We start from the raw sequence: 24,215 nt of genomic DNA, 5'->3' as shown, positions 1-24,215 counted from the left end.
CAGAAGTCAGCCAAGCTCTCTGTGTGCAAACGCTCCTGGGTGTTCGAGGCTGTCCTGGCCCAGCAGTCTGTAAGGGAGGAGGCCGTTGCATTGCAACACCAGCGTTGGCTGGCCAGCTGCCGTGGGGCTGAGGATTAAAGGAAGAGCGGGAGCTGATTTACTATTGCATTTGGGAAGGTAAGGTATAAAAGCCTCCGCATCTTCCAACTTGGTGGACTTCTCCACAGCCAAGCAGGTTTCAGTGGATTTTTAAAAATAACTTAATCTGATCTTCGAGCTCCAGAGGGCAAAAGCTAGGTCTTCAGAGTGTCCCAGACAAAGTGGAGCAAAAAAGACAAGGGTGCGTGATGATTGGTCAAAACTAATGCATGCCTTTAGAGGTGAGGCTCACGGTTACCCCTAGAGATGGGGGTGATGTACTTGTGATGGAAGGGGGCACGGGGAGCTTCGGTTCTGGTTGTTGTTGTTGTTGTGTTACTGTTTTTTACTAGGTCACGGTTATACAGTATGTCCAGTTTGTGACAGTTCATTGAGTATTGAGTTTTATTATTAAATGTGTTCTTTTCTGTATGTAAGTTATACTTCATTTAAAGTTTAAAAGTCCTTATTTGTGGGGTGCCTGAGTGGTTTGGTCAGTCAAGCATCTCATTTTTTATCGCGGCTCAGGTCTTGATCTTAGGGTTGTGAGTTCAAGCCCTGTGTTGGGCTCCACACTCACTGGGCCTAGAGCCTACTTTAAAAAAAAAAAAATCCTTATTTGTATTTGTGTTGTGTTGCTGCACGTTGATTCTCAGAAAAATCTCCATTTTTTTTTTCTTTTAATTTGGGAGAGAGCACGAGTGGGGGAGAGGGCAGAGAGAGAGAGAACTCCCAGGTTCAGGGTTCAGTCCCATGAACTGTGAGATCATGACCTGAGCCGAAACCAAGGGTCAGACGCTCAACTGCTGAACCATCCAGGTGCCCCAGAAAAGTTTTCATTTGGTTGAACCTGTTTGAAATGGTATAGAACTTACTACCCAGCTGTGGGGAAAACATCTCTGCCTGAAATTTTCAGGTCTGTATGGGAAGAACATTCAAGGTCACTGTCTTGATTCTATTAAAATATAACTTAAGTGATTTCGGAGTGACTCTCCTGGAATAAAGAATGATGTCATCTGAGTTCGGCAAACATTATCGATAGTCTCCTGTGAATAGGGACAGTGCTAGCACTACAGACCGGGTGTAGGTATGACAAGTCTCTTCCCTAAAGGAGCCTGTACCCGGGATTGGGGTGGGGGGCGGTTAAAATCCATAGATGAGTGATGCCAGGATGAGTCACGTGGCACCGTGAAAGCACCATGGAGGACCACAGAAAGAACAGGCAGCTTTCTGATGGACTAGGGAAAGCTTCGTGGAATAAGTGGGATTTTAAGTGGAGCTTCAAGAATATGTGGGATTTAAAAAAATTTTTTTAAGTTTATCTATTTTTGAGAGAGAGCACAAGTGGAGAAGGGGCAGAGAGAGAGAGAGAGAGGGAGACAGAGAATCAAAGCAGGCTGCAGGCTGCAGGCTCCGAGCTATCAGTGCAGAACCCTACGCAGGGCTTGAACTCACAGACCATGAGCTTGTGACCTGAGACAAAGTCAGCGGCTTAACTGACTGAGCCACCCAGGCGCCCCTGGAATATGTGGGATTTTGATAACCAGAAGTGGATGGGTGGTAGGCATTGTGAATATCATTCATATGAGAAAATCCATAGGACATTCCCCTACATTCTGGGAACTTTGGGTTGGAAGGTTCACTTGAGATGAATGTCATCCATTAGGTGCAAGGTGAGGCCTGAAAGGTAAGCTAGGGCCTTATAGTGGCTGGGTTGTTGTATTCAATTTGGGAGGCTTTGGGGAGCCAAAGAAAGTTTCTGAGAAGTAGAAAAGCATGATCAGATCAGTGAATCCCTGCAGTGATACAAATTTGTAGGCTCCTGATTGTGTGGTTACCACAGATTACCCTGTCTGCCCCAGATAAACATTTTCTATATTTAGTGCATTCTCTGTTAATGTCATTTGAACCCATTCCTGTTTGGGTTCACTAGTGAGCCATAGATACAGAGTTTCCTTGAGCTCCCTCTGGTCTTCTCTAGGACTTGAAGATGATTATCCCATACCTTCTTTATTCCCTACGTCCACCCGTCTGTCTTGATCAGGTGATGTCAGAATTCCTTTCTCCTTTTTTCTAGTCTTACAAGTGACTTGGCATTTATTTACTTCCAGCCTTTCCTATGTGACACTCTTCTGCCAGATAAAACACCCAGTGTCTCTTATTCATAGCAAAATTGTGTGTTGGAAGAGAGGGGCCAAGAAATAATGTTAACAAACTTTTGTAAGTTGTGTAGGAGGACTGACTCACCAGCCTGGGATTGTGTCCCACTATGCCATTGGGCTCCCTTCTCTGGGAGAAAGCACTGGGCAGGATTGTGCATGGGACAGAGTGTTTAATACTTCATTGTTGGAAATGAACACATTCGAGTCTGGGTCACTTAGGCAGGGTGAGGTGTGTTAATATCTTATTAATATTTTGCTATTTCTGCCTACTGTTCCTTAAAAAGAAAAATAACTTGTGCTGAATATTGTCTCCCATTTGGTTTCCAGTGAGACTCTGTATCAAGGGATTATTCTAATCAAGAGGTAGTTAACTTGACAAATCAGATGCTTCAGTTTAGAGGTTACAAATCTTTCGAGGTTGTGTTCAGACTCTGCAAAGGCTTGTCTTTAGTCCTTTGGGGACACCTTGGTAGAGTGTCCTGACACAGAGAACCCCATAAGGGTGACTTGAATTCAAATCCTGGCTCTTGATGTCTCAGTGTGCACATACATGGGTTTAACATAGTCTTTACTTGGGATGGTAGGATCAAACAAGACACATATCCATGGTACCTGGCACCCAGGCTCCCTTCGTCTTTCCCTTTCCCTTTGCCCTTTGCCCTTTGCCCTTTGCCCTTGCCCTATCCCTATCCCTATCCCTGTCCCTGTCCCTGTCCCTGTCCCTGTCCCTGTCCCTTGCCCTTGCCCTTGCCCTTGCCCTTGCCCTTGCCCTTGCCCTTGCCCTTGCCCTATTCCTTTCCCTTTCCCTTTCCCTTTCCCTTTCCCTTTCCCTTTCCTTTCCCTTTCCCTTTCCCAGCACAAACCTGTGGTGCTCAGTGATACTTTGCACTTCTTCCCCAGGTGGCCCTTGAGTGAGAAAGCCATTTCACAGGGTATTATCACTTGCTGTTCTTTTTTTTTTAATCACTTCCGTTGTGGTTGGGTTATTTCCACCTGTACACACTGTCCCGTTACTCAGTAAAATTAATCTTGCATCATATTATCCCATCACATCTGCTTAATGATTCCAGTAAGAAAATAATTTCTTGTGTTGATGATGAATGTACCTGCTGGAACTTTTCCCTCATTCTTCTTCTTAAGTGATTGAGGTCTGAACTGGATGCATTTCCCACAGTGTCGACATTCACCGTGCGTGGAGCATGGCAGGCACCCTAGTTACCTGGGCATTTGGGGAAACTAGGACTGAGGGTAACCTTGTCCCATTATGCATTTTCCACCCTGGCAACTGACAATTACATGTAATCAGGCAAAACATTGGAAGCCCTGGGAAACCTGAATCTCATAGTACACATGGATGCAGGAAGGAGTTGAGCTGTCCTCTGTTCAACTGGGAGAATAGTAGGGAGTTTTTATCTTAGGAATACTTGCAGTTTAAAGATCTGGGACCTGAAGTATGTCTGTAGTGTGTACACAGATTCTATCACAGTAACTGTGCCTTTGCCTTCAAGTCTTCAAGTGCTTCCTCCCTGTGTCTTTCAGGTAGAGCGACATGACATGAACACCCTAAGCCTGCCCCTGAACATTCGCCGAGGGGGGTCTGACACCAACCTCAACTTTGACGTACCGGATGGCATCCTGGACTTCCACAAGGTCAAACTCAGTGCGGACAGCCTGAAACAAAAAATTCTGAAGGTGACAGAGCAGATCAAAATCGAGCAGACGTCCCGCGACGGCAATGTTGCAGAGTATCTGAAACTAGTCAACAGCGCAGACAAGCAGCAGGCGGGCCGCATCAAGCAAGTCTTTGAGAAGAAGAATCAGAAGTCCGCTCACTCCATTGCCCAGCTTCAGAAGAAGTTAGAACAGTATCATAGAAAGCTCAGGGAGATCGAGCAGAATGGAGCCTCCAGAAGCGCAAAGGACATTGCCAAAGACAACCTGAAGGACGTGCCGCACTCCCTGAAAGATGCCCACGCGAAGTCTCGAACTGCTCCCCACGGCACGGAGTGCGGTAAATCGGGCATGCCGGGCGTGTCCCTCACCCCGCCCGTGTTCGTCTTCAATAAGTCCAGGGAGTTTGCCAACCTGATCCGGAATAAGTTTGGCAGCGCCGATAACATCGCTCACTTAAAAAATTCCCTGGAGGAATTTAGGCCTGAAGGGAGTCCGCGGGCCTATGGGGGCAGCGCCACCATTGTGAACAAACCCAAGTACGGCAGCGATGACGAGTGTTCGAGTGGCACGTCGGGCTCCGCCGACAGTAACGGGAACCAGTCCTTCGGGGCCAGCGGAGCCGGCACGCTGGACAGCCAGGGCAAGCTCACCATGATCCTGGAGGAGCTGAGGGAGATCAAGGACACGCAGGCACAGCTGGCCGAGGACATCGAGGCGCTGAAGGTGCAGTTTAAGAGGGAATATGGTTTTATTTCTCAGACGCTGCAAGAGGAAAGATACAGGTATGTCAGACTGTTCTCTTGGAATTCTTCTAGAAGCATGACCTACTAAGTGCAGAGAGATTGCTTGGAAGTGACACGCTCGTGGTTGTGTTTTCCATGAATATGGATGTGGATCAAAAAAAAACCATTTAAAATCAGTAGTGTTTTCCATACTAAGTGATTCTAAACTTTATAGTTTGTGACTTACAGGTTGATACTTCAGAGAGAGTTGTGTGAGTCTGTTAAAATGTCTCTATATAGTCTGTAGCTCATGTGCACATGGAGTTCCTTCTTAAGCTCCAGTAGACTTCTGTCATAAAGTTTTGTTACACTAATTCATAGGTCTGTGTTTTATTTTCCTCCATGATAACTGTCAAGTAAATGACCCATTGTATGGTTGGGGAACCTGGGTGACTCAGTTAGCTAAGCGTCCTACTTCGGCTCAGGTCATAATTTCGCGGTTTGTGAGTTTGAGCCCACATCAGGTCAGCACAGAACCCACTTCGGATCCTCTGTCTACCTCTCTCCCTGCCCCTCCCCTGCACGCATATGCTCTCTGTTTCTGTCTCTCTCAAAAATAATAAATAACCATTTTTAAAAGAAATCACTGCATTGTTCACCAAGGTAGATTTTCTTTGGCACATTAATCTTCAAGTTTTTATATAGTGTACATTTTATGTACGATATTTTGCTCACTAAACTTTTCACCATAAAGAGTTTTCAAAAGAAATCTTAAGAGTAAAGTATAAATTCAAATCTTGTGGATTATATTAGCTAATTTTATTTTTTTGTATTAGCTCATCTTTTTAAAGTTTATTTTTATTTTGAGAGAGAGAGCACATGCACAAGTGGGGGAGGGGCAGAGAGAAGGAGAGACAGAATCCCAAGCAGGCTCCACACTGTCAGTGCAGAGCTCCATGCAGGGCTCGAACCCACAAACTATGAGATCATCGCCTGAGCCGAGATCAAGAGTCCAATGCCTAACTGACTGCGCCGCCCAGGCACCCCTATATTAGCTACTTCTAAAAGTTATTTATAGGCTAGATTTTATGTGCCTATAACTAATTAATAAAAACATTAATAAGAAGTGATTTTCTACTGTTTCTCAGTAAAAAGATTCCCCAGAGTTTGTTTTGTTTTGTTTTGTTTTTTTAAGATTTTAAGTAATCTCTGTACTAGTGTGGGGCTTGAACCCACAACCCTGAGATCAAGAATCACATGCTTGCTACCAACTGAGCCAGCCAGGCGCCCCCAAAATTGTGGTTGTTTGTTTTGTTTTTTGTTTTTAGTCAAAACGAACATGTTAACTTATAAAAATGTAGAGAAAAAGTTAAATGCCCATGGGACACCTGGGTGGCTCAGTCAGTTAAGCATCCAAGTTTGGCTCAGGTCCTGATCTGGTGGTTCGTGAGTTTAAGCCCTGCATCAGGCTCTGTGCTGACAGCTCAGAGCCTGGAGCCTGCTTCGGATTCTGTGTCTCTCTTTCTCTGCCCCTCCCCAGCTCACATGCTGTCTCTCTTTCTCTCAAAAATAAATAAAAATGTTAAAAATTAAAAAAATATTAAAAGCCCGTTACATATTGTAAGGTTAAACTTTAAATTTAACTTACATACTTTATATCTCAAAATGGTTTTAAGTGTATTAATTTGTAAACGTGGCTTTTTTCAGCTCTTATATTCTATGAAACCATTTTTTAAAACTTTCAGCATACATCTTTGACTCTAGTGTCTCACATAACTATTTTTGAGTCACAGGTTTTCCAGAAAATACTGACTTCAATTCCATCTGAATAGTTCGGGATATACTACTCTTTAGATCCAAATTTTATTCCAACTCACAAATACCCACTTATATAAATTTAGGGTAGTTTCCTCATTTGTCGTGTAGTTATGTTTGTGATTGTCCAAGGGTTAGCCTCTGACTGTATCGTTTGCTGTAAGAGATCTTTAAAAGGCTTTTACGCCAACATTGGGTACCTATGAAGTCCTATCTGAGAATAATTATTAAATCTTCATTAAATTACTTTTTTTTAAGTGTATTTATTTTTGAGAGAGAGAGAGCATGAGCGAGCGTGTGGGGGAGGGGCAGAGAGAGGGAGACACAGAATCTGAAGCAGGCTCCAGGCTCTGAGCTGTCAGCACAGAGCCCGAAATGGGGCTCAATCTCACAAACTGTGAGATCATGACCTCAGCCAAAGTCGGACGTTTAACCGACTGAGCCACCCAGGAACCCCTGCATGAAATTACTTTTTGATCTCACTTTTTTTCTTAAGGTATAATTGACATATAATCTGTCTCCCTCTGTCTCTCTCTCATATGATTCTGTCAGGTGACCTATATAAGCATCTAACACTGACATTGATAGAAGTCATTTCAGGCTAATGCATTACCCAAATAGTGCTTCCTGTTTTCAAATAAACATTCTAAGTTTTCAAATATAAGACAAATCCCTCTTCTTTGAGGGAAATGGGAGGTGGGAATGACAATCTTTGTTCTTTCGTTACTTAAGATTTGGACTTTTGGAAGTGCCACTTGTAAGTCATTTATAATTTCTTTCTTTAAAAATGTTTTTTTTTAAGTTTATTTATTTTTGAGAGAGAGAGAGAGGGAGAGGGAGTGCCTGAGTGGGGGAGGGGCCAGAAAAAGGGAGACAGAAGATCCGAAGTAGGCTCCATGCAGGGAGCACAGAGCCCAACGCCAGGCTTGAACTCACAAACCATGAGATCATGACCTGAGATCATGACAAGTTGGCCGCTTAACTGACTGAGCCACCCAGGCTCCCTATAATTTCTAATGAGTTTAATGTTTTTATCAGCACTAAGTTCCAAGAATTGAAGCATGTTTTCAGAATCAGAGTATGCCTTGGGAAATGGAGTTAACTCTAGTGTAGAAGTTGGTTCTTTCCTTACGGGCTCTCTGGGCTTGAGAGCCATGCCTGTGAACCAGAAGGCGCTGTGCAGGCAGAAGTGGGGGGGGGGGACACCAGCAGGTCCTTGTCTCGAGCCGGACCCCAGACAGCCCTCCCTGTCCGTTGACCGGCACTGGTGAGTGCATCAGGCCTGTTGTGTCGTCACTGCAACTCCTCCTTACAGCAGCCCTTTTGGGCAATTCTTACTATTTTCCCCATTTCTCAGCTTGTCCGATGAGGTGGGGAAGCCAACTTCGGTGTGTGTGAAACCTCAGGAGTGAGGACGCAGAAGGTAATGTGACAGAGACCAGTGCTTTTAGCTGGAATTCATGGTTAGCCAAAAGCATGTTCCCTGTAGCTGGACGTATTCTTTTGGAAGCATAGTCTTCTGGGGAATGAAAACCAGGAGACCTTTGAAGTGTCACACTCTGAATCAGCTCCTGTCTTTGCAAAGGTACGAGCGACTGGAAGACCAGCTGCACGACCTGACGGATCTGCATCAGCACGAGACAGCCAACCTGAAGCAGGAGCTGGCCAGCATCGAGGAGAAGGTGGCCTACCAGGCCTATGAGCGCTCACGGGACATCCAGGTACCGTTCCCTTCGCCGTCAGGCACTCAACGCGGGCTCTTCCCAGCCTTTAAGTCGTTCAGCGAACTCTAAATGCATTATCCCATAAACCCGACAGGATTCCTGGCACGTGCAGCAAAATGTTTTCTCTGCACAAACATTCTCTACCTTATTAACCCCATTAGCTCATGTTCTAGGTGTCACTGAGTAAAGAGGCTAGTCTCTGTGTAGTTATTTTGATTAACAAATATTTATTATCTACCCAAGCCCATCGCCTATAACCTCTCCTCCCTCCCCGCCCCCTCCACCACCTCTACCAAAATTGCAAAACTTTTTAAATATGAGGCAAACCTTGCCTTCAAGAAGCTTACTGACTAGATGGGGAGTCAGGATTGGGTAACCTGCCAAACGGCTCAAGCAAACGTGAACAGGGGCCAAATTATGTGATCCAGACAGTAAAAGCCACAAGATTCAGACACACAGTGCCCAACAAGCTATGAACTGGTGGGACGGTTGGTCATTTTGCGGTCAGATACTAGATTTTAGTCCCAGGTCAGCCATTGACCCTGAGCAAGTCTTGGATATGTTTTCTCATCTGTAGACTAAGAATAGCTTGGATATTTGTAAGAATTTCAAGGACTTGAGTGCATACCATATACCATACATTAGCAGAGCACTTGCCATGTCTCCCTTCTCTCTCCAGCTCCTCCTTACAATAACCCTTTCGGGCAGTTCTTACTATTTTACCCATTTCTCAGCTGTGGAGACTAAGGCAGAGAGGTTAAGTGACTTGGATGAGGTTTTGTGGACAGTCCTTGAATAATGAACGTGAACGAATGTCCAGAAAGGGTGGGACTTGGCAGGGATCGATCGGTAGGATCTGGATGGATGGATGGATGGATGGATGGATGGATGGATGGATGGATGGAAGGGGTTGCTGAGTCAGTGTAAACAAAAGCACGTCTCAGGATTGATGTGATGGCAGCACTGTAGTGAAACAGCTCTAGACTTCCTGAGTGCGTTTTTTTTTCCTGCTACTAGAGGGTCTCTTTCTTTTCTTCTACTTTCACTGAGATAATTGACATACAACTTTGCATTAAAGTGTACAACATAATGATTTATAGAGAGAGAGAGCGCAAGCGAGCGCGCGCAAAATGATCACCTAAGTGAGTTAACATCCGTCACCTCACGTAATTAACACGCTGTTTTCTCGCGATGAGAATTTTTAAGACCTACTCTCTTAACAGCTTTCGAATACGTAATACAGTACTGTTAACTGTAGTCATCTGCATTATACATTACATCCTCATCTTATAACTAGAAGTTTGGACCTTTTGACCACTTTCACCCATTGCCCCTACGCTCCACCCCTGCCTCTAGGAACCACCAATCTGTTCTTTGTTTCTATGAGTGTGTTTGTTTTTTTCAATTCCACATATAAGTGAGATGATACAACCTGTTTGTCTTCCTCCATCTGACTCCTCACTTAGCATCGTGCCATCAGAGTCCATCCACGTGTCACAAGTGACACATGGCCGCATAGTATTCCATTGTGTATATGTGTACCACATTTCTTTATTCATCTGTTGATGGACTCTTAGGTTGTTCTGTGTCTTGGCTATTATAAATAATGCTGCTGTGAATATGGGGGTTCTCTTCTAGAAACTGGTTTCATTTCTTTCGGGTATATACTCAAAAGTGGAATTGCTGGATCATAGGGAGTTCTAGGTTTCATTTTTTAAGGAATTTCTATATTGTTTTCCATAGTGGCTGCAGCAATTTACATTCCTATTGATCTTTTTTTCTTTTTTCAAAGTTTATTTTTGAAAGAGAAAGGGAGAGAGGGACAGAGAGAGAGGGAGACAGAGAATCTCAAGCAGGCTCTTTCCTGTCTGTGCAGAGCCCGACACGGGGCTCGAACTCACAAACCGTGAGATCGTGACCTGAGCTGAAATGAAGAGTCAGACGCTTAACCGACTGAGGCACCCAGGGACCGTCATCATCTTTTTTAAAAAAGCAAAAAGGGGGGCGCCTGGGTGGCTCAGTCGGTTAAGTGTCCAACTTCAGCTCAGGTCACGATCTCGCGGTCCGTGAGTTCGAGCCCCGTGTCGGGCTCTGGGCTGATGGCTCAGAGCCTGGAGCCTGCTTCCGATTCTGTGTCTCCCTCTCTCTCTGTCCCTCCCCCATTCATGCTCTGTCTCTCTCTGTCTCAAAAATAAATAAACGTTTAAAAAAAAAAAAAGCAAAAAGGTAGGGCACCTGGGTGCCTCAGTCAGTTAAGCATCCGACTCTTCATTTCAGCTCAGGTCATGATCTCACGGTTTGTGAGTTCGAGCCCCACATCAGGCTCTGCACAGACAGGAAAGAGCCTGCTTGAGATTCTCTGTCTCCCTCTCTCTCTGCTCCTCCCCCACTCATGCTTACTTGTTTTCTCTCTCTCTCTCTCTCTCTCTCTCAAAATAAATAAACTTTACCAAAAAAAATAATTAAAAATCAAGAAAGCACAAGTAGTAGTAGTGCTCCAAGTAGTGCTCAGCTCCATTTTTACGACTTGTCTTTGTAGGCAGTGGTGATTTTCTCCAGCCATACTTTATGAGGGAGAAAACTGAAACATATAAAGGGAGATTTTTTTTCCCCCACAGTGTGTGAGCTGGAGTTTCAGCTGCCCACGTTCTGTTCTTCTCTGTGTCGCAGGCTGTGAGTCTATGCCAATCCCAGGCATCTACTTGGATGTTTCTGGGATCCAGAGCATCAGGCAGAGCTGGTGGGAAACCTTCTACCTCTGAGGACCGAGGTGTGGGAGACACCAGGGAGGTTTTGCCCTTGCTCTGGGTTAGGAGACTTAGCATCACCATTGACTGGTTTAAAGAATGTGAGCCACTTAAATGTTAAGTGTTGCAGGGCGAACAGTGCAGTCAGTTTTATTAAAACATTCTGTTTTTAGAACATGTCTGGGATGCCACTGGATTATGTCTAAATATGTGGTTTTCTTATTTAGGGGATAGTTTGGGTTAGTGTTCTTTTTTCCTTTTCTTTTTTTTAAAAAAACATACTTTAAAGATGAACGAGTAAGATAAAGTGAGGGACTTCAGAAAGCGAGCTTCACTATATAGAGTAGTTCATTTGAACATTTTTCTGGTTTCGTCTCCAGCTCACAAATGCAAAGAGGACATCTGTGTGTGTGACTATGGAGTCTTCTTTGTTCAGACAGTGAGAGTCCTGGCTCTACCGCTTACCGTGTGACTCTGGATAAGTTAGCTCCCTGGGCCTCAGTTTCCTCATCTGTAAAATGGAAATCTCATCAGTGAGCTTCACCTCAAAAGGCTGTCAGGAGGATTAAATGGATAATATATATAAAGTACTTAAATCTTCCTGACGCATAGCAGGCAGTCAAAAAATAAATGCCGGCCGTGTTTTCTGTTATATTGGTGAGGAGCCCTGTTCCTCGGGGCTTTTCACAATCGGGCCCCCTCAAGTTCGTCTTCCGTTCGCGTTTGTTTTGTTCGTACAGGCAGGGTTCTACAGTGGGAAGAGCTGCTACAGGCGAGGGTGGCTGTTGTCCACAGGGAGGCAAGGGTTTTACTGTTTTAAGAAATTGAGTTTTGTTTTATTAGAATTCCCAATTAAAACAGGCTTAAGGATAATTCAGTCAGTTCTCTGTCCTTGTCCCCAGTTAAGTTAAACACTGGATCCAAAGAAGCGCTAAGAATCATGGGGCCATCACTTAGTGGGTGCTGTAACTAAAATTCCTTGCAACTCACTACTTAATTTTCTTGGATCTTCCTTTTGGTAAAAAATTTGATAGCAGTTCCAAGGAATTCAGTTCTGGGATTAGTCTGTTTACATATGTAACGTGTGTACCCAATTAAAGATGAATGAATTTGCCAAAAATGTTGGTCTTTTGTCTTGTTCTGTCCGCTTTTCCCTGCTGCGTCTAAAAAAGAGGAGACCGTGAGCTCAAATAGTTGAAAAGAATTCGTGATCTCTGGGGCACGTGCCTGCTCTTTTAGGAGGCCAGTGCTTTTTTAGAATGTGAAAATCTGAAGGAGTTTTACCTTCTCTGTTGGTAACCCATGTCATGAAAGTTACTATAGTAACAGAGAACTCTGTTCTTTGGCCCATAGAGTATATTCAGCGGAAGAAAAGTGAATCAGTGTTACAGCTGTTATGGTTGTTTAAAACCTGACAAGATTGGCTGTGTTGTAACCAAGCAAGCACATGTTGGTAAGCGAGTTAGACAGTAGGCTAGTGAACTGAAAAGGGGCTCGTTGTACCACCTCTAGTCAGGTCCTGTTCTCCCAAGAGGCACAGAGTTTCTTCTCATGAGCCTCATGCCTCCTTCCTGGCACCTGTCTGCTCCCTGCTGCATGGCCGGCCCTTTGCTGGGGTAACAGCAGGTGGCCCAGTCCCCATCCTTGTGCAGCTGTGGTCTTCTGGTTGGGGGAGAGGGCTGGGGGGAAACTTCACATCGTCCGATGGGGCTGGGGCGGCTTCCCAGGTGGGACCTGAGAGGGGACGGAGATCCACCGGTGAGGAGGGGAGGGAGTGGGGAACCAAACGTTTCAGGCACGGTATATGCATGTACAAAGGCCCCGAACATGCTCCTTTTCCAAACTTTAAAAAGCCAGGATGGCCAGAGCATGGTGAGTGGGGCGGGGGGGGGGGGGGGGGTGGAGACTGGGAGGGGAGAGAAATGGGCCCCTAAAGATAGATGCTGTAGGTCACATCGACAGGGCTGGGGACGGATTAGCGGAAATGAGTGTCTGGTGGGAGGAACCGGCTGAGCCAGGTGCTGTTTTCTGAGGAAAGGAGCACCAGAAGGGAAACAGGACCGATGGCAGGTGCAGGAGAGGGTGCGGTATATGAATCCGCACTTGGACATGTTGCGTTCCAGGTGCTTCTGAGAAGCTCAGAGGGGGATGTCAAGGAGCCATGTAGATACATGAGTCAAACTCAGAGGAGGTGACTTGGCCAGAGAGACACTTGGGGTCCTCTGTGTCTTAGCGATTGAAGCCTTAGAAAGAACGAGCTCTGGGAAGGATGTGCAGCAGTGGATAGTGTCCTGAGTAACAGCATTCAGAGAGCAAGTGAGAGCCGAGTCGCCCGTGGTCAGTCCTGTCCCCATCCCTTCTCCCTTCATCCTCCGCAGTCTGTGTAAGTGGATGCATACGTCCACTGAGCAGTGGAAATAGGTACCACCTACTCCATGGCTGGGGGTAGTCGCCTGTCCCACAATGGCCTACCCCTCCTCTGGTTTGGTCCTGATGATACCAACGGATGCCAATAGTTTATGTGCTTTATTTCAAAATACTTAACCGTAAGTCCCCGTTTATGGTATTTTATGGTTGTTCGTTCTGTCCGTGAATAACAGAATAAATGAGCCTTGGGATTCTCGTTTCCCTTCTTTGTCATCATCATCACCGTCAGCTTGGCTGTTTGAAGCTGCCTCAGCATCGAGTGTCCTGAGCCAGGGAGCTTCCGTGCACGTCCAAGCACGTGCTCACGTGTTGCCCATGGTCCCGACAGCGTGTGACCCTTGCTCTCCCTCTTGCCCACAGGAAGCCTTGGAATCCTGCCAGACTCGCATTTCTAAGCTGGAGCTCCACCAGCAAGAGCAGCAAGTCCTGCAGACAGACACCGTGAATGCCAAAGTGCTCCTGGGGAGGTGCATAAACGTGATCCTGGCCTTCATGACTGTCATCCTAGTGTGTGTGTCTACCATTGCCAAGTTTGTCTCGCCCATGATGAAGAGCCGCTTCCACATTCTCGGCACTTTCTTCGCCGTGACTCTTCTTGCGATATTTTGTAAAAACTGGGACCATATTCTGTGTGCCATAGAAAGGATCATAATACCCAGATGAAGCCGCGGGTTCCTGTCTTCAGGTTCTTTCAGATTTATGTTTTAAAGAAAACTGTGCATCCTACCAAATTTTCAAATGAACGGGGTTGTGCTGACTCGAGGTGACCAGGCCTGGGCTGTGCATTGTAAATAACTACAGTTCCCTTCACACGGTAGTACTTGCCGGCTCAGTCCCCATCCTTAGCGAATATGAATCTGTTTCAGAGCTCTCCCCACGTCACTCACTGCCTTAATCACACCAGATCTTCTGCCCACCTGACTAGCCCAGCATGGCCAGCCTCTGGTTATTGAGCATTTGGCATAATTAATGATCCAGAAGAAAAGGGATTTTAAGTCTCTGTCTCTCTCTTAAGTCTCTATCACAGTCGAGCTTCACTGTTGCTTGTGGTTGCATTTTTTCCCTGAGTCCTGTTAGCAGCAAGGATGTAGCAGGACTTGGGGAGGGGAAGTACACGCACTGGCCACGGTGAACCCTCGTGGCCTTTGAAAGTACAGAAAATCCTGTGTCATCCAGTCCACTTGTCCAGAGGACCCTAGGCCCCACCTGTTCCCAGTGTCCATAGCGGTCAGTCGTGCGTGACTCACAAGTAACACGGAAATCTTACGACACGCCTGTTGATCCATCAGACGTCTAACTTAGATGTTTTGTCTTGCACTTTAAATGGTAAGATGCGAAGATTTATGAGTGGGGCTTTCACCTTCTAACATCCAGGGAGCCACACATTGATTTTATCTGAAGTGGCCGTTGAATGCCTTGCCTTCAAGCATGTAGAAATTCTTCCAAATCCCACATCAAGCCATGGCTTGAACATCAGGGTCCAGTAAGCACGACTCTGGAGGTTTGTATTTCAGCACATCTTAATTGTGATAGACCCCCTGTGAGGATGTGATTCACTCTATTCCCTGGCTTGCCAGGGATCGCAAATCTCACTCCACAAATGAAAACAAATGATGCTCGTGTCGTGGGGTTTTTGTTTTTCTTTAAGACAACAGAATTGTACTTTTATAAAACGAAAGTGCACTGAGGTAGGCGCTCTGGAAGCAGGAGGGAAATAGGATGTGTGGTCTAATGGGGTGGCAGTCGGATCAGGGGGAGCAGTCGACCTGGATGGAGACTGAGAAGGTCCTCTTATGACCCTGTGAGACCAGCCGGAATCACATAGATTGATCCAGTGTCCAAGCGAAGGCTGTCTGTCACCTCTCGGGATCTTCCTGGAGACAAGGGCCCAGGTAATAGAGGGGCCGCGCTTCTTCCCCTGAGGTGAAAGCATTCAGAAGTTAATATCCTCAACCTGCTTGAGGGATTCTACTCCCTACTTTCAGCCCAGATGATACTCCCCTTTAAATCTTTCTCTCTGTACCTACTGAAAATGAAGTTAGAAGATTTTAATGGAAACGGCTGTTCAGTCCTGCCTCCTGCCACCCGCTCTGTTCTCTGAAGGCGTAAAGATGTATGTTAGTGTACATTTTCTTCCAGAAAACATCAAATCGCCTGGATTTAAATTAAGTGCAATATTTTGCGAACAGCTGCTCTTGGGGAAATCTCCTGAAAAAAAAAAATGTGACAGTGCGCCATGGTTTGAGAGAGTGGAACAGTCGAGCATTTGGTACAAGTCCAGCGTGTGTGAGACTTAGACAACTCAAGCTTTCTTCTTTTAACTTGACAGTTCAGTGGTTTTAGTAAATTCACAAACTTCTTCAACTGTCCCCACTATCTAATTCTGGACTCAAGCTTCTTAAAAACAGTAACGATCATTTCGTGAAATCTTTGGCTGTTAAGCATCTTGGATTCAGGGAAGACGGAGTCAGCAGCCCTACCCCCATCTCATGGCCGTGTCCCCTTCCACCATCAGACTCGCCCTTGTTCTGCCAAGTTGGCTGTAAATACACTGTGATCCATCAAACCCAGGGGACGGAAAAGAGTTCCAGATCCAGGGATGGGAGGGAGAAAGAACGGTGTGCTTTCTTTCACTTCTGTATTTTAATGGCCAGCATTCTCCTTCACCTGTGGGCGTCAGTCTCCATTCGGCTGAGGGCTGGATGCAGCTTCCACCTCTGGGTCCTGGTGGGCGCCTCTCAATTTCTGCGCATCTTTCTGAGGCACTTTGCATATGCCAGAGGTTGCGGCGGATGTGGATACTGCTGTTATTTTTTAGAGAGAGGGAGAGAGATTTCTAGCCCTTTGAGGTTAAGGGTTGCAGGGGAGGACCCAGGACGTGGGTCTGCTTCACTGGCCACCACGCTCCACTCGACATTCGCTTTGACGCTTCCCAGACCTGCATCCGCGTGTCTCCTCTCCGCTGCAGAAGTAGGGGAGGAAATGGAAAGCCACACACCCCACCCCCTCCAGTCTGGAGCTGTTAACAGAAGCGGCTAGAAACTGGCTCTGCTCATCCCATTTGATCATGCCTTCTTTTGCACAGAATCTGTACGTTCACCAGTTCTCGTTAGACGTCAGATAACTTTGTTTTCACTTGGGTATGCTCAAGCTACATGGCATGCTTATTTTAGAGTCTTGTTGAAAGTTCATGAAGCTGTTTAATAAGTTGATACACTCCAAGGAGACCTTTACCCTCTGTGGTTTACTGTTCTCTTAAGGAATAAACCCTCCCATTGTATTTCCTTTCCCGCACAAGGGTAAGATTAAGTAAAATTTTATACATTATTCAATTAAAAATAGTGATCCAACTGGGATATATCATGGAATTGGTTATTTAATTTACATTTAAGTCAGCTAATCCCTTTCCCCACCTTTCATTCGTAGTAAAGATGAAGCCAGTCATGGGATGGTCAGGCACCTGCTCACTCAGCAAACTGAGTGCTTTAAGATACTGGACGTTGCAGGGGCATCTGGGTGGCTCAGTCGGTTAAGTGCCGACTTCAGGTCATGATCTTGCAGTTCATGAGTTCAGGCCCTGCATCGGGCTCTGTGCTGACGTCTCTGCTTAGGAATCCGTGTCTCCCTCTCTCTCTCTGCCCCTCCCCCACTCGTGCTTGTTTTTCTTCTCTCTCTCTCTCTCGATAATAAACATGAAAATTAAAAAAAGATACTGGATATTGCATTCTGGCACAGGATTTTTTTGTGACATACTATTTTCATGATCACCAAGATAATGATAGTTCACTGAGGGCAAAACAAAAATGTAAAAATCCTCTTACGTGGGTATTGGAATCAGTTATCCCAGCTTACATTTTGAGTATGATCAAGCCAGAACAAAACATTGAAACCGGCCCCCCCCAATTCAAACCACAGTGAAGCAGTAAATAAAAGCACTCCACTGCTGATTTTGTACAGAGAGTAGGATCAGCCCCCGGTTTCTAGCATGTGGTTTTGCTTACGTGATGAGTATGAACTGTTGACAGACTGAGATCTCCGCTTCCATTACGGCCCAAACGCAGTTGTCCCTCTCCATCAATTAGCATCCGTGGGGATTAGCCCATCTACTTTGTCACTCTTGTTTTTATTGGAATATTGCTAGGTATGTTTACTGCCTTTTCTCCAGCATATCAGGTTTAATTATGGGCTCAATAACTGTGATGGGAATTGGAGTCCCTCAAGCAACTAATTATTTTTGTCCTTTTGGATTGAAGTTTAAATACCAAATTGTTGGGGCGCCTGGGTGGCGCAGTCGGTTGAGCGTCCGACTTCAGCCAGGTCACGATCTCGCGGTCCGTGAGTTCGAGCCCCGCGTCAGGCTCTGGGCTGATGGCTCGGAGCCTGGAGCCTGTTTCCGATTCTGTGTCTCCCTCTCTCTCTGCCCCTTCCCCGTTCATGCTCTGTCTCTCTCTGTCCCAAAAATAAATAAAACGTTAAAAAAAATTTTTTTAATAAATACCAAATTGTTTTGCATCAAATAGGAACATCTTTGTATGGAATCTAAGTATGATTGTATTGGTTTGGAAAAGCATTTCGGTATGCTTATTAAGATGAGCATGTGTGATTAAACAACCTCTACTGCATATTTCTATAATTTTGAGGAGTGAGCCAGGAGTAGGGTGAAATGGCATTTAAGATTCAGGGCTTTAGCTGGGGAGAAATGTTTCAAGAAGTTTAACACACGTGCTAAGGAAGGAGTTGGTCTAAAAGGATAAATCACTGAAAAGAATAATATTGGCCATTTACATCAAAAATGGTTATGAAGATAAAAGAAGGTACAGTTAACAAGAGTTTGGTAACCCAGAAGATAAAAAGCAGAACTAACCTATAATTTTATAAAGTCAGTACAATTCTCTGTTTATAAGAAGCTGGAAAGTAATGTATCTTGATTGTTTTAGGAATAATTTATGTGTTGCAATTTTAATTTATTTAAAACATGTCTCCTGTGTTTGTCCTAAGAGAAATGTTTCAACAAAACGTGCTCTGTGTTTAAGATATGTTTAGGCCGTAGTTAGCAATTCTGAAAATGGAAACTAGAATGTTTATTGTGAGGTCTTTTCTAGAATTTCCATTTGGTGAGATACCATATAGTTTCATGTCAGCCTAAAATTGTAAATTCTGCGTAGACTGTCACCCTATTCAAAGCAGGTGCCATTATTTTTTTAAATAAACACTTGATGTTAGCTTTGATGTTCAATAAAGAGTTAGATTTCTTAAATTTTCATATTTGTCAGAGCCCATCTCAGTAGTAGGGGTGTGTGTGTGTGTGTGTGTGTGTGTGTGTGTGTGTGTGTGTGTGAAATCAATTTTTTAATGGATTTTACTTTTTAGAGCAGTTTTAGGTTCATGGCAAACCTGGTCAGAAGGTACAGAAATTTCCTGTATACTGCCCCCTGCCAAGCCCCACACACATGCATAGCCTCCCTCCTATCACCCCCCACCCACCCAGAGGGTACATTTGTTAAAATGACGGCCTACAACCTACATTGACACATCATTATCACTCATGACTTTATAGTTACACAAGGGTTCACTCTTTGACGTCCCATGGGAATAGACAAATACATAACGGGGTGTGTCGACCATACTACTAAGTAACACACAGAATAGCTTCACCAACCTAAAATTCCTGTGTGTTTCGCCTATTCATCCCTCCCCCCGGCCCCACCACCTGTAATAAAATTTTAAACTAACTGACATCTATTCCATAGAAAGTTGCCGGTGTGTGATGTGTGGGAGAGAGAAGGATTGTTCCTTCACGGTGCTTGGAATGCTAGGAAAGGTGTCCCGGTGCTGTGGAAAGGGGGGATGTGGGAGGATGCTGAGGACATGATGAGCTGGAGTGAGAGGCCGGGCGGACACTGCTCGGGTGTGCACACGACCAGAGCACGGTGAGCAGAGTCCTCTGGCTGAAGCAGTCTGGTTAGTGGGGTTTCTCGTTTGGTGCTCTGGTGTTTACAAAGCACCTTCCTTTTATAGTGCAGTAACTCACCTGAGCCAGTCCTGTGATGTGGGCACACCGTCATCCCCATTATATAGACGGAATTGAAGGTCAGACACATGTGCTTTTCCCAAGGTCATCGCTGGTGAAGGAGGGAGTCGGGATTCTCGTTGCTTTTGCTTCTGATCCTGCCTGGTTAGCCCTCTGCTTCCAGTCAACTGCAGGCCATGAGCAATTTCCCGGTCATCCAGTAACCGCCTTGTACGGACAAAAGAACTAGAGCTCTTAGATGATGGGAGAGCCTGTAATAGATCAGCCCATTCCCTGCCCTAGAAAACAGTGCATGGGACTCTGGAAATCTCACAGGGTCCACTGTTGTTTTCACACCCGTTGTTATCTGGTATCTGAAGAGGTAAAGACAGAACACGGAAGTGATTACAGTACACGTGTGTCCAGCCCAGCATAGTCCCAAATGTTGCTTTACTAAGTCTGTATTTCCTTAAAAAAGAGATGGAGGTGGAAGAAAAGTTTAGTGGGTTCTAGCTAATACTGAACAATACTAATGCTGTGGGATAAAGCAGTGCTCTCTGATTTTGAGTAACGTATGGACTCCTAACAAAAAATCTGTTCATCCTCAAATGCCTGAGGATGTTCATAGCCACAACTTGACAGAGTTACAGCCTAACAACGTTACATAATAGCTTTTCTTATCTGCAAATTCTCCTTACAAAGTTACTTTCTAATAGGTATGACCGTGAGATGTAGAAATTTATAGGACCCACATGGCGATACCCAACAGCACCTTTCTGGGCCTTCATAGACGTGGGAGAACAGCTCCCATTCTTTGAGCATTTGCTGGGTACGATGCTGTGTGCCAAAGGCTTTGCCTGTTAGATCACATGTAATTTTTCCATCACCCGTTAAGTGAGGGACTATTATCCCTGCTTCACAGATGGGGAAACAGGCTCAGAGTGGCTACATGACTAGCAGCATCACGCCACGAGCAATGGCAGGACTGTCTATTCAGCCCCACACTCGCGTCACTCTGGAGCCTATCCTGGTCGCCATGACCCTGCGCCGTAATAAAAGGGGTTGAACGACTGGCTGTCTAGCTCACTAGCTCCCGGCTCCTGTGAACCCTAGGAGCCACTTGTAACCCTAAGACTGCAACAGTGCTATAGTTGCAAATCGTACATTTACATGTTTGCATGATTGGCTCCCTGTGGTTAGGGCAGTTACCTGAAGCAACATCCTAGATCTTTGAAGAGACGTGGGCTGACGGATCTATGGATGAAGAGAATGGTGAACTATTAATTAAAGAAGCTTCTGGGGCGCCTGGGTGGCGCAGTCGGTTAAGCATCCGACTTTAGCCAGGTCACGATCTCACGGTCCGTGAGTTCGAGCCCCGCGTCAGGCTCTGGGCTGATGGCTCAGAGCCTGGATCCTGTTTCCGATTCTGTGTCTCCCTCTCTCTCTGTCCCTCCCCCGTTCATGCTTTGTCTCTCTCTGTCCCAAAAATAAAATAAACGTTGAAAAAAAAAATTTAAAAAAAAAAAAAAAAAAAGAAGCTTCTAGGGGCGCCTGGGTGGCTCAGTCGGTTAACCATCCAACTTCAGCTCAGGTCACGATCTCACGGTTCGTGAGTTCGAGCCCCACATCGGACTCTAGCTCGGAGCCTGAAGCCTGCTTCGGATTCTGTGTCTCTCTCTCCCTCTCTGCCCCCCCTCCCCCCCCGCCACTCATGCTCTGTCTCTGTCTGTCTCCCTCTCAAAAACAAACATTAAAAAAATTTTTTTTAGTAAAAAAAATAATAAACTCACACCCTCTCTGGCTTCTGAGCTTCTTGTATAATTGGCAGTTGGCTTGGCTGAGTATTTATCAGCTGTTTTGCTTTGCTTTGAGACGGTCAAGTCCCTGGTAGCTTCTGCTCTGTGCTCCATGACATCTGCTACTGTCTTTGGTGACTTACCTCTGAAATGTTTTTCCTTGCTCAGCCAGCCAGAATTTCTCTCCTGCCAGTCCTTTAACTTAACTAAAGCAGTTAACAGGAATGAACGTCAGCCATGTTAACAGCTGTTTTGCTGGTGATTACTCTGCTCTGGCCCAGGCATTGGAGACTGGATTTTTTTACCCCTGTTCTGCTTGAAAATAAGCTACTGAGTAGTAGAGGGGGAAAAAAAAAAAAAGAAGAAGAAACAAAGCCTTTACTAACAGTTAAGAGACTCCATTTACCGAAGAAACTCTCAGGGGCCTGGATTCTTCTCTGATTCTTGGACTGTCCACTTACAAGCAGTGATGCTGACCGAACCTTCCATTGGCTGTTTCCGCCCCAAAATGGTTTTGACAGCTATTTGCTCATCATGCTCCCCCTGTGGTTTGAAATCAAAGCCCTCTAGCTGTAGGGAACAGAAATACAAGATAGACACCCAAAATTTAGGTCAGAGGCAGGACACATACACCCCCCTGCGTAGTGGCTCAAGCCAGGCAGGGACCCAAACACAGGCCCGGATTCACAGAGAGGTGCCTTTCCCCAGACACTACGGTCAGAATTGTTGCAAGGTGACTTCCTGCTATGTGTAGGGTTTCCCCTTGTCAACAATATGTAATTATCTGAGAGCATTGACGAAAACCGGTATGGAGCTGGAATGAGTCAGTCGCTTGAGTATTTTCAGTATTTTCGCCTAAGTATCGTTCGGTCGCTCAAGTATTTTCCCTGAAAGGAAGAGCTGGAAGGACACAAGGGGGCTGAAGGCTGGTGGCTGGCTCTCCCATTAGGTGGCCAGTGGCCAGCAGTGTGCTGTTGGCCCTGGTGGAGGCAGGCACCCCGACTGGCCAATGGCCACGGGCCTTCTGTGTGTCCAGTTCATGGGGCTGGTTCACGGTCTCCCCGAGAGTACTTAACTCCGCTTGGGCTCCTAGCCACTGGGGGGTTGGGGGGGGGGGTCTGGCTTCCTTAGTAGGCCTGACCTACTGGGACAGACTGAGCTAGTCAGCTGGCCAGAGCATTTCATCCCCTTGGAAGCTATTTATATTTGAGTGGAAATCAGTCCATTTGCTTGTTCTTGTCAGGGATGTTCTTGTCAGAGTTGGGTTAGCATGAATAGGTTTCACAGGAGTAGTCACCTAATAAACTCATAAGTAGTTTCTGAACTATTGCTTATGCGGGAAGTCCTGCTTGAAATGGTAGGGACTTGCCCCTTCCCTGCAGTCTGATTGACCTAGGGAAATGGCTTCTTTTTTTTAAGTTTATTTATTTATTTTGAAGGAGAGAGAGAGAGAGAGTGGGAGGGAGGGGCAGAGAGCGAAGAAGAGAGAGAATCCCAAGCAGGCTCCATGCTGTCAGCACAGAGCCCAACACGGGGCTCGAACTCATGAACCGTGAGATCATGACCTGAGCCGAAACCAAGAGTCAGACGCTTAACTGACTGAGCCACCCAGGTGGAAACGCTTAACCTCTCAGAGTCAGTCTTTCCTAAACTGTGAGGTGCCTAAGGGCTGCAAGGTTTAGAGAAAGTGCTTGGAATGAGACGTTCAGTCACGTCCTGTGTTTGTCAAGCACCTACCGTGTGTCGGGCACCGTTCTAGGCACAGGCATACAAAACAGTGTTCCCGTCCTGGTTACATTCTGGGGGAGGAGATAGATGATAAGGGAAAATATTTGGCAGCGGGAAGGGCCGTGCTCGGAGCATTCAACCTAAAATTAAATTTTACCTCCATGTTCTTAAGGAGGAAATGAACTTCCTGAGTGGTTTTTTTTTTCCCCCTCAGCTCCATTTCACAGACAGCCACGTGGGCAGGACTGAACAGAGCCCTTTACAAAGGAAATATATCTAAGTCACAGAGACTCAGCACCGCAGCAGGAGCGCTTCGAAGATCTGGAGCGGTTCTGTTCAGAAAGGGGATGCGATGCCCCCCTGGTATCCCTGCTCATTTTGGCTTGACATGAAAACAACATGCAAATGAGCACCTGGGTCTGAGTCAGCAGTGAGTAACCCCTCGGCAGGATGCTGAGCCCTGAGCGCACACGCGGCCTCCCCTGCGGCCTCCTCACTCTGCACCCCCCACCCGTGGCCCCTGCCCAGGCACGCCCCTGCCCCCCTTTCAGGCCGGCTGCTCCCCGCACCTGAGCCCAGGCCCGTGGGTCCCGCTGGGGCCTGGGGCCTTCCCCCACAGCAAGTGCCAAGGACAACACTCCCTTCTGGAGCCCCCTTCCCTACTAGCTCTCCCTCACGGAGGCCCACTCCTCCTGCCTAACTTCCCTCCGTGGCTCCCCTTCATCACTGTCATTGCAGGCCCCCTGCCTGCCTGCTCCTGTGTCACCAGGTCCCGTGTGACCTGAATCCTGCCTTTCCTCATCTCTCTTCTTCTTCACCACCGCGTCTTTTAAAGAAATAGTCTCGGGCTGCCTGGGTGGCTCAGGTCATGATCTCACAGTTCATTGGGTTCGAGCCCCACAGCGGGCTCTGCGCTATCGGGCCCGGAACCCGCTTCGGATCCTCTGTCCACCGCAACCCCCCCCCCCCCCGCCCCTCCCTTGCACGCGCTCTCTCAAAAATAAACAAAAAGAAAAACAAACAAGAAAGAAATAGTCTCCACTCCTCTCTCCCAAGACTTCTTCATCTACTGAAACCTCATCCAGCCCCCAGAACTGACCTAACACCTGTCTGCCCCTCTAGCACCCACATCACAGCCCGTACCTTCCCGTTTGCCGCTGCGAGGCTCCCTTCGGTCTGGAGCGTTGTGCTCCCGTTGAGTCTTTCCCTGCCACCCCTCTTCTGGGTCTCCTGCTACCCCTTGACCACTGTCTGGTTTTCCTCGCCTGCTCT

General features: G+C 46.3%; 1 protein-coding gene across 12 annotated transcripts in view; it reads left to right on the top strand.

Moving 5' to 3' along the window:
* Positions 1-23,773, top strand: part of TMCC3 (transmembrane and coiled-coil domain family 3) — a 256,578-nt gene extending 232,805 nt beyond the window's left edge. For 10 of the 12 annotated variants that reach the window (XM_047866025.1, XM_047866024.1, XM_047866018.1 and 7 more), the window contains 3 exons: positions 3,840-4,756; positions 8,097-8,232; positions 13,770-17,561. In XM_047866025.1, the coding sequence (XP_047721981.1) occupies positions 3,855-4,756; positions 8,097-8,232; positions 13,770-14,072 (1,341 nt within the window). In that variant the 5' untranslated portion in view covers positions 3,840-3,854 and the 3' untranslated portion in view covers positions 14,073-17,561. Of the gene's footprint in view, positions 1-146; positions 178-3,839; positions 4,757-8,096; positions 8,233-13,769; positions 17,562-23,157 lie in introns of those variants that run through there. The other 2 variants (XM_047866022.1, XM_047866028.1) reach the window with 2 other exon arrangements.
* Positions 23,774-24,215: the final 442 nt, after the last annotated feature.

Source organism: Prionailurus viverrinus, chromosome B4 (assembly GCF_022837055.1).
Source record: "Prionailurus viverrinus isolate Anna chromosome B4, UM_Priviv_1.0, whole genome shotgun sequence".
NCBI classification, from domain to species: domain Eukaryota; kingdom Metazoa; phylum Chordata; class Mammalia; order Carnivora; family Felidae; genus Prionailurus; species Prionailurus viverrinus.
This window is presented reverse-complemented; position numbering and strand designations above follow the sequence as displayed.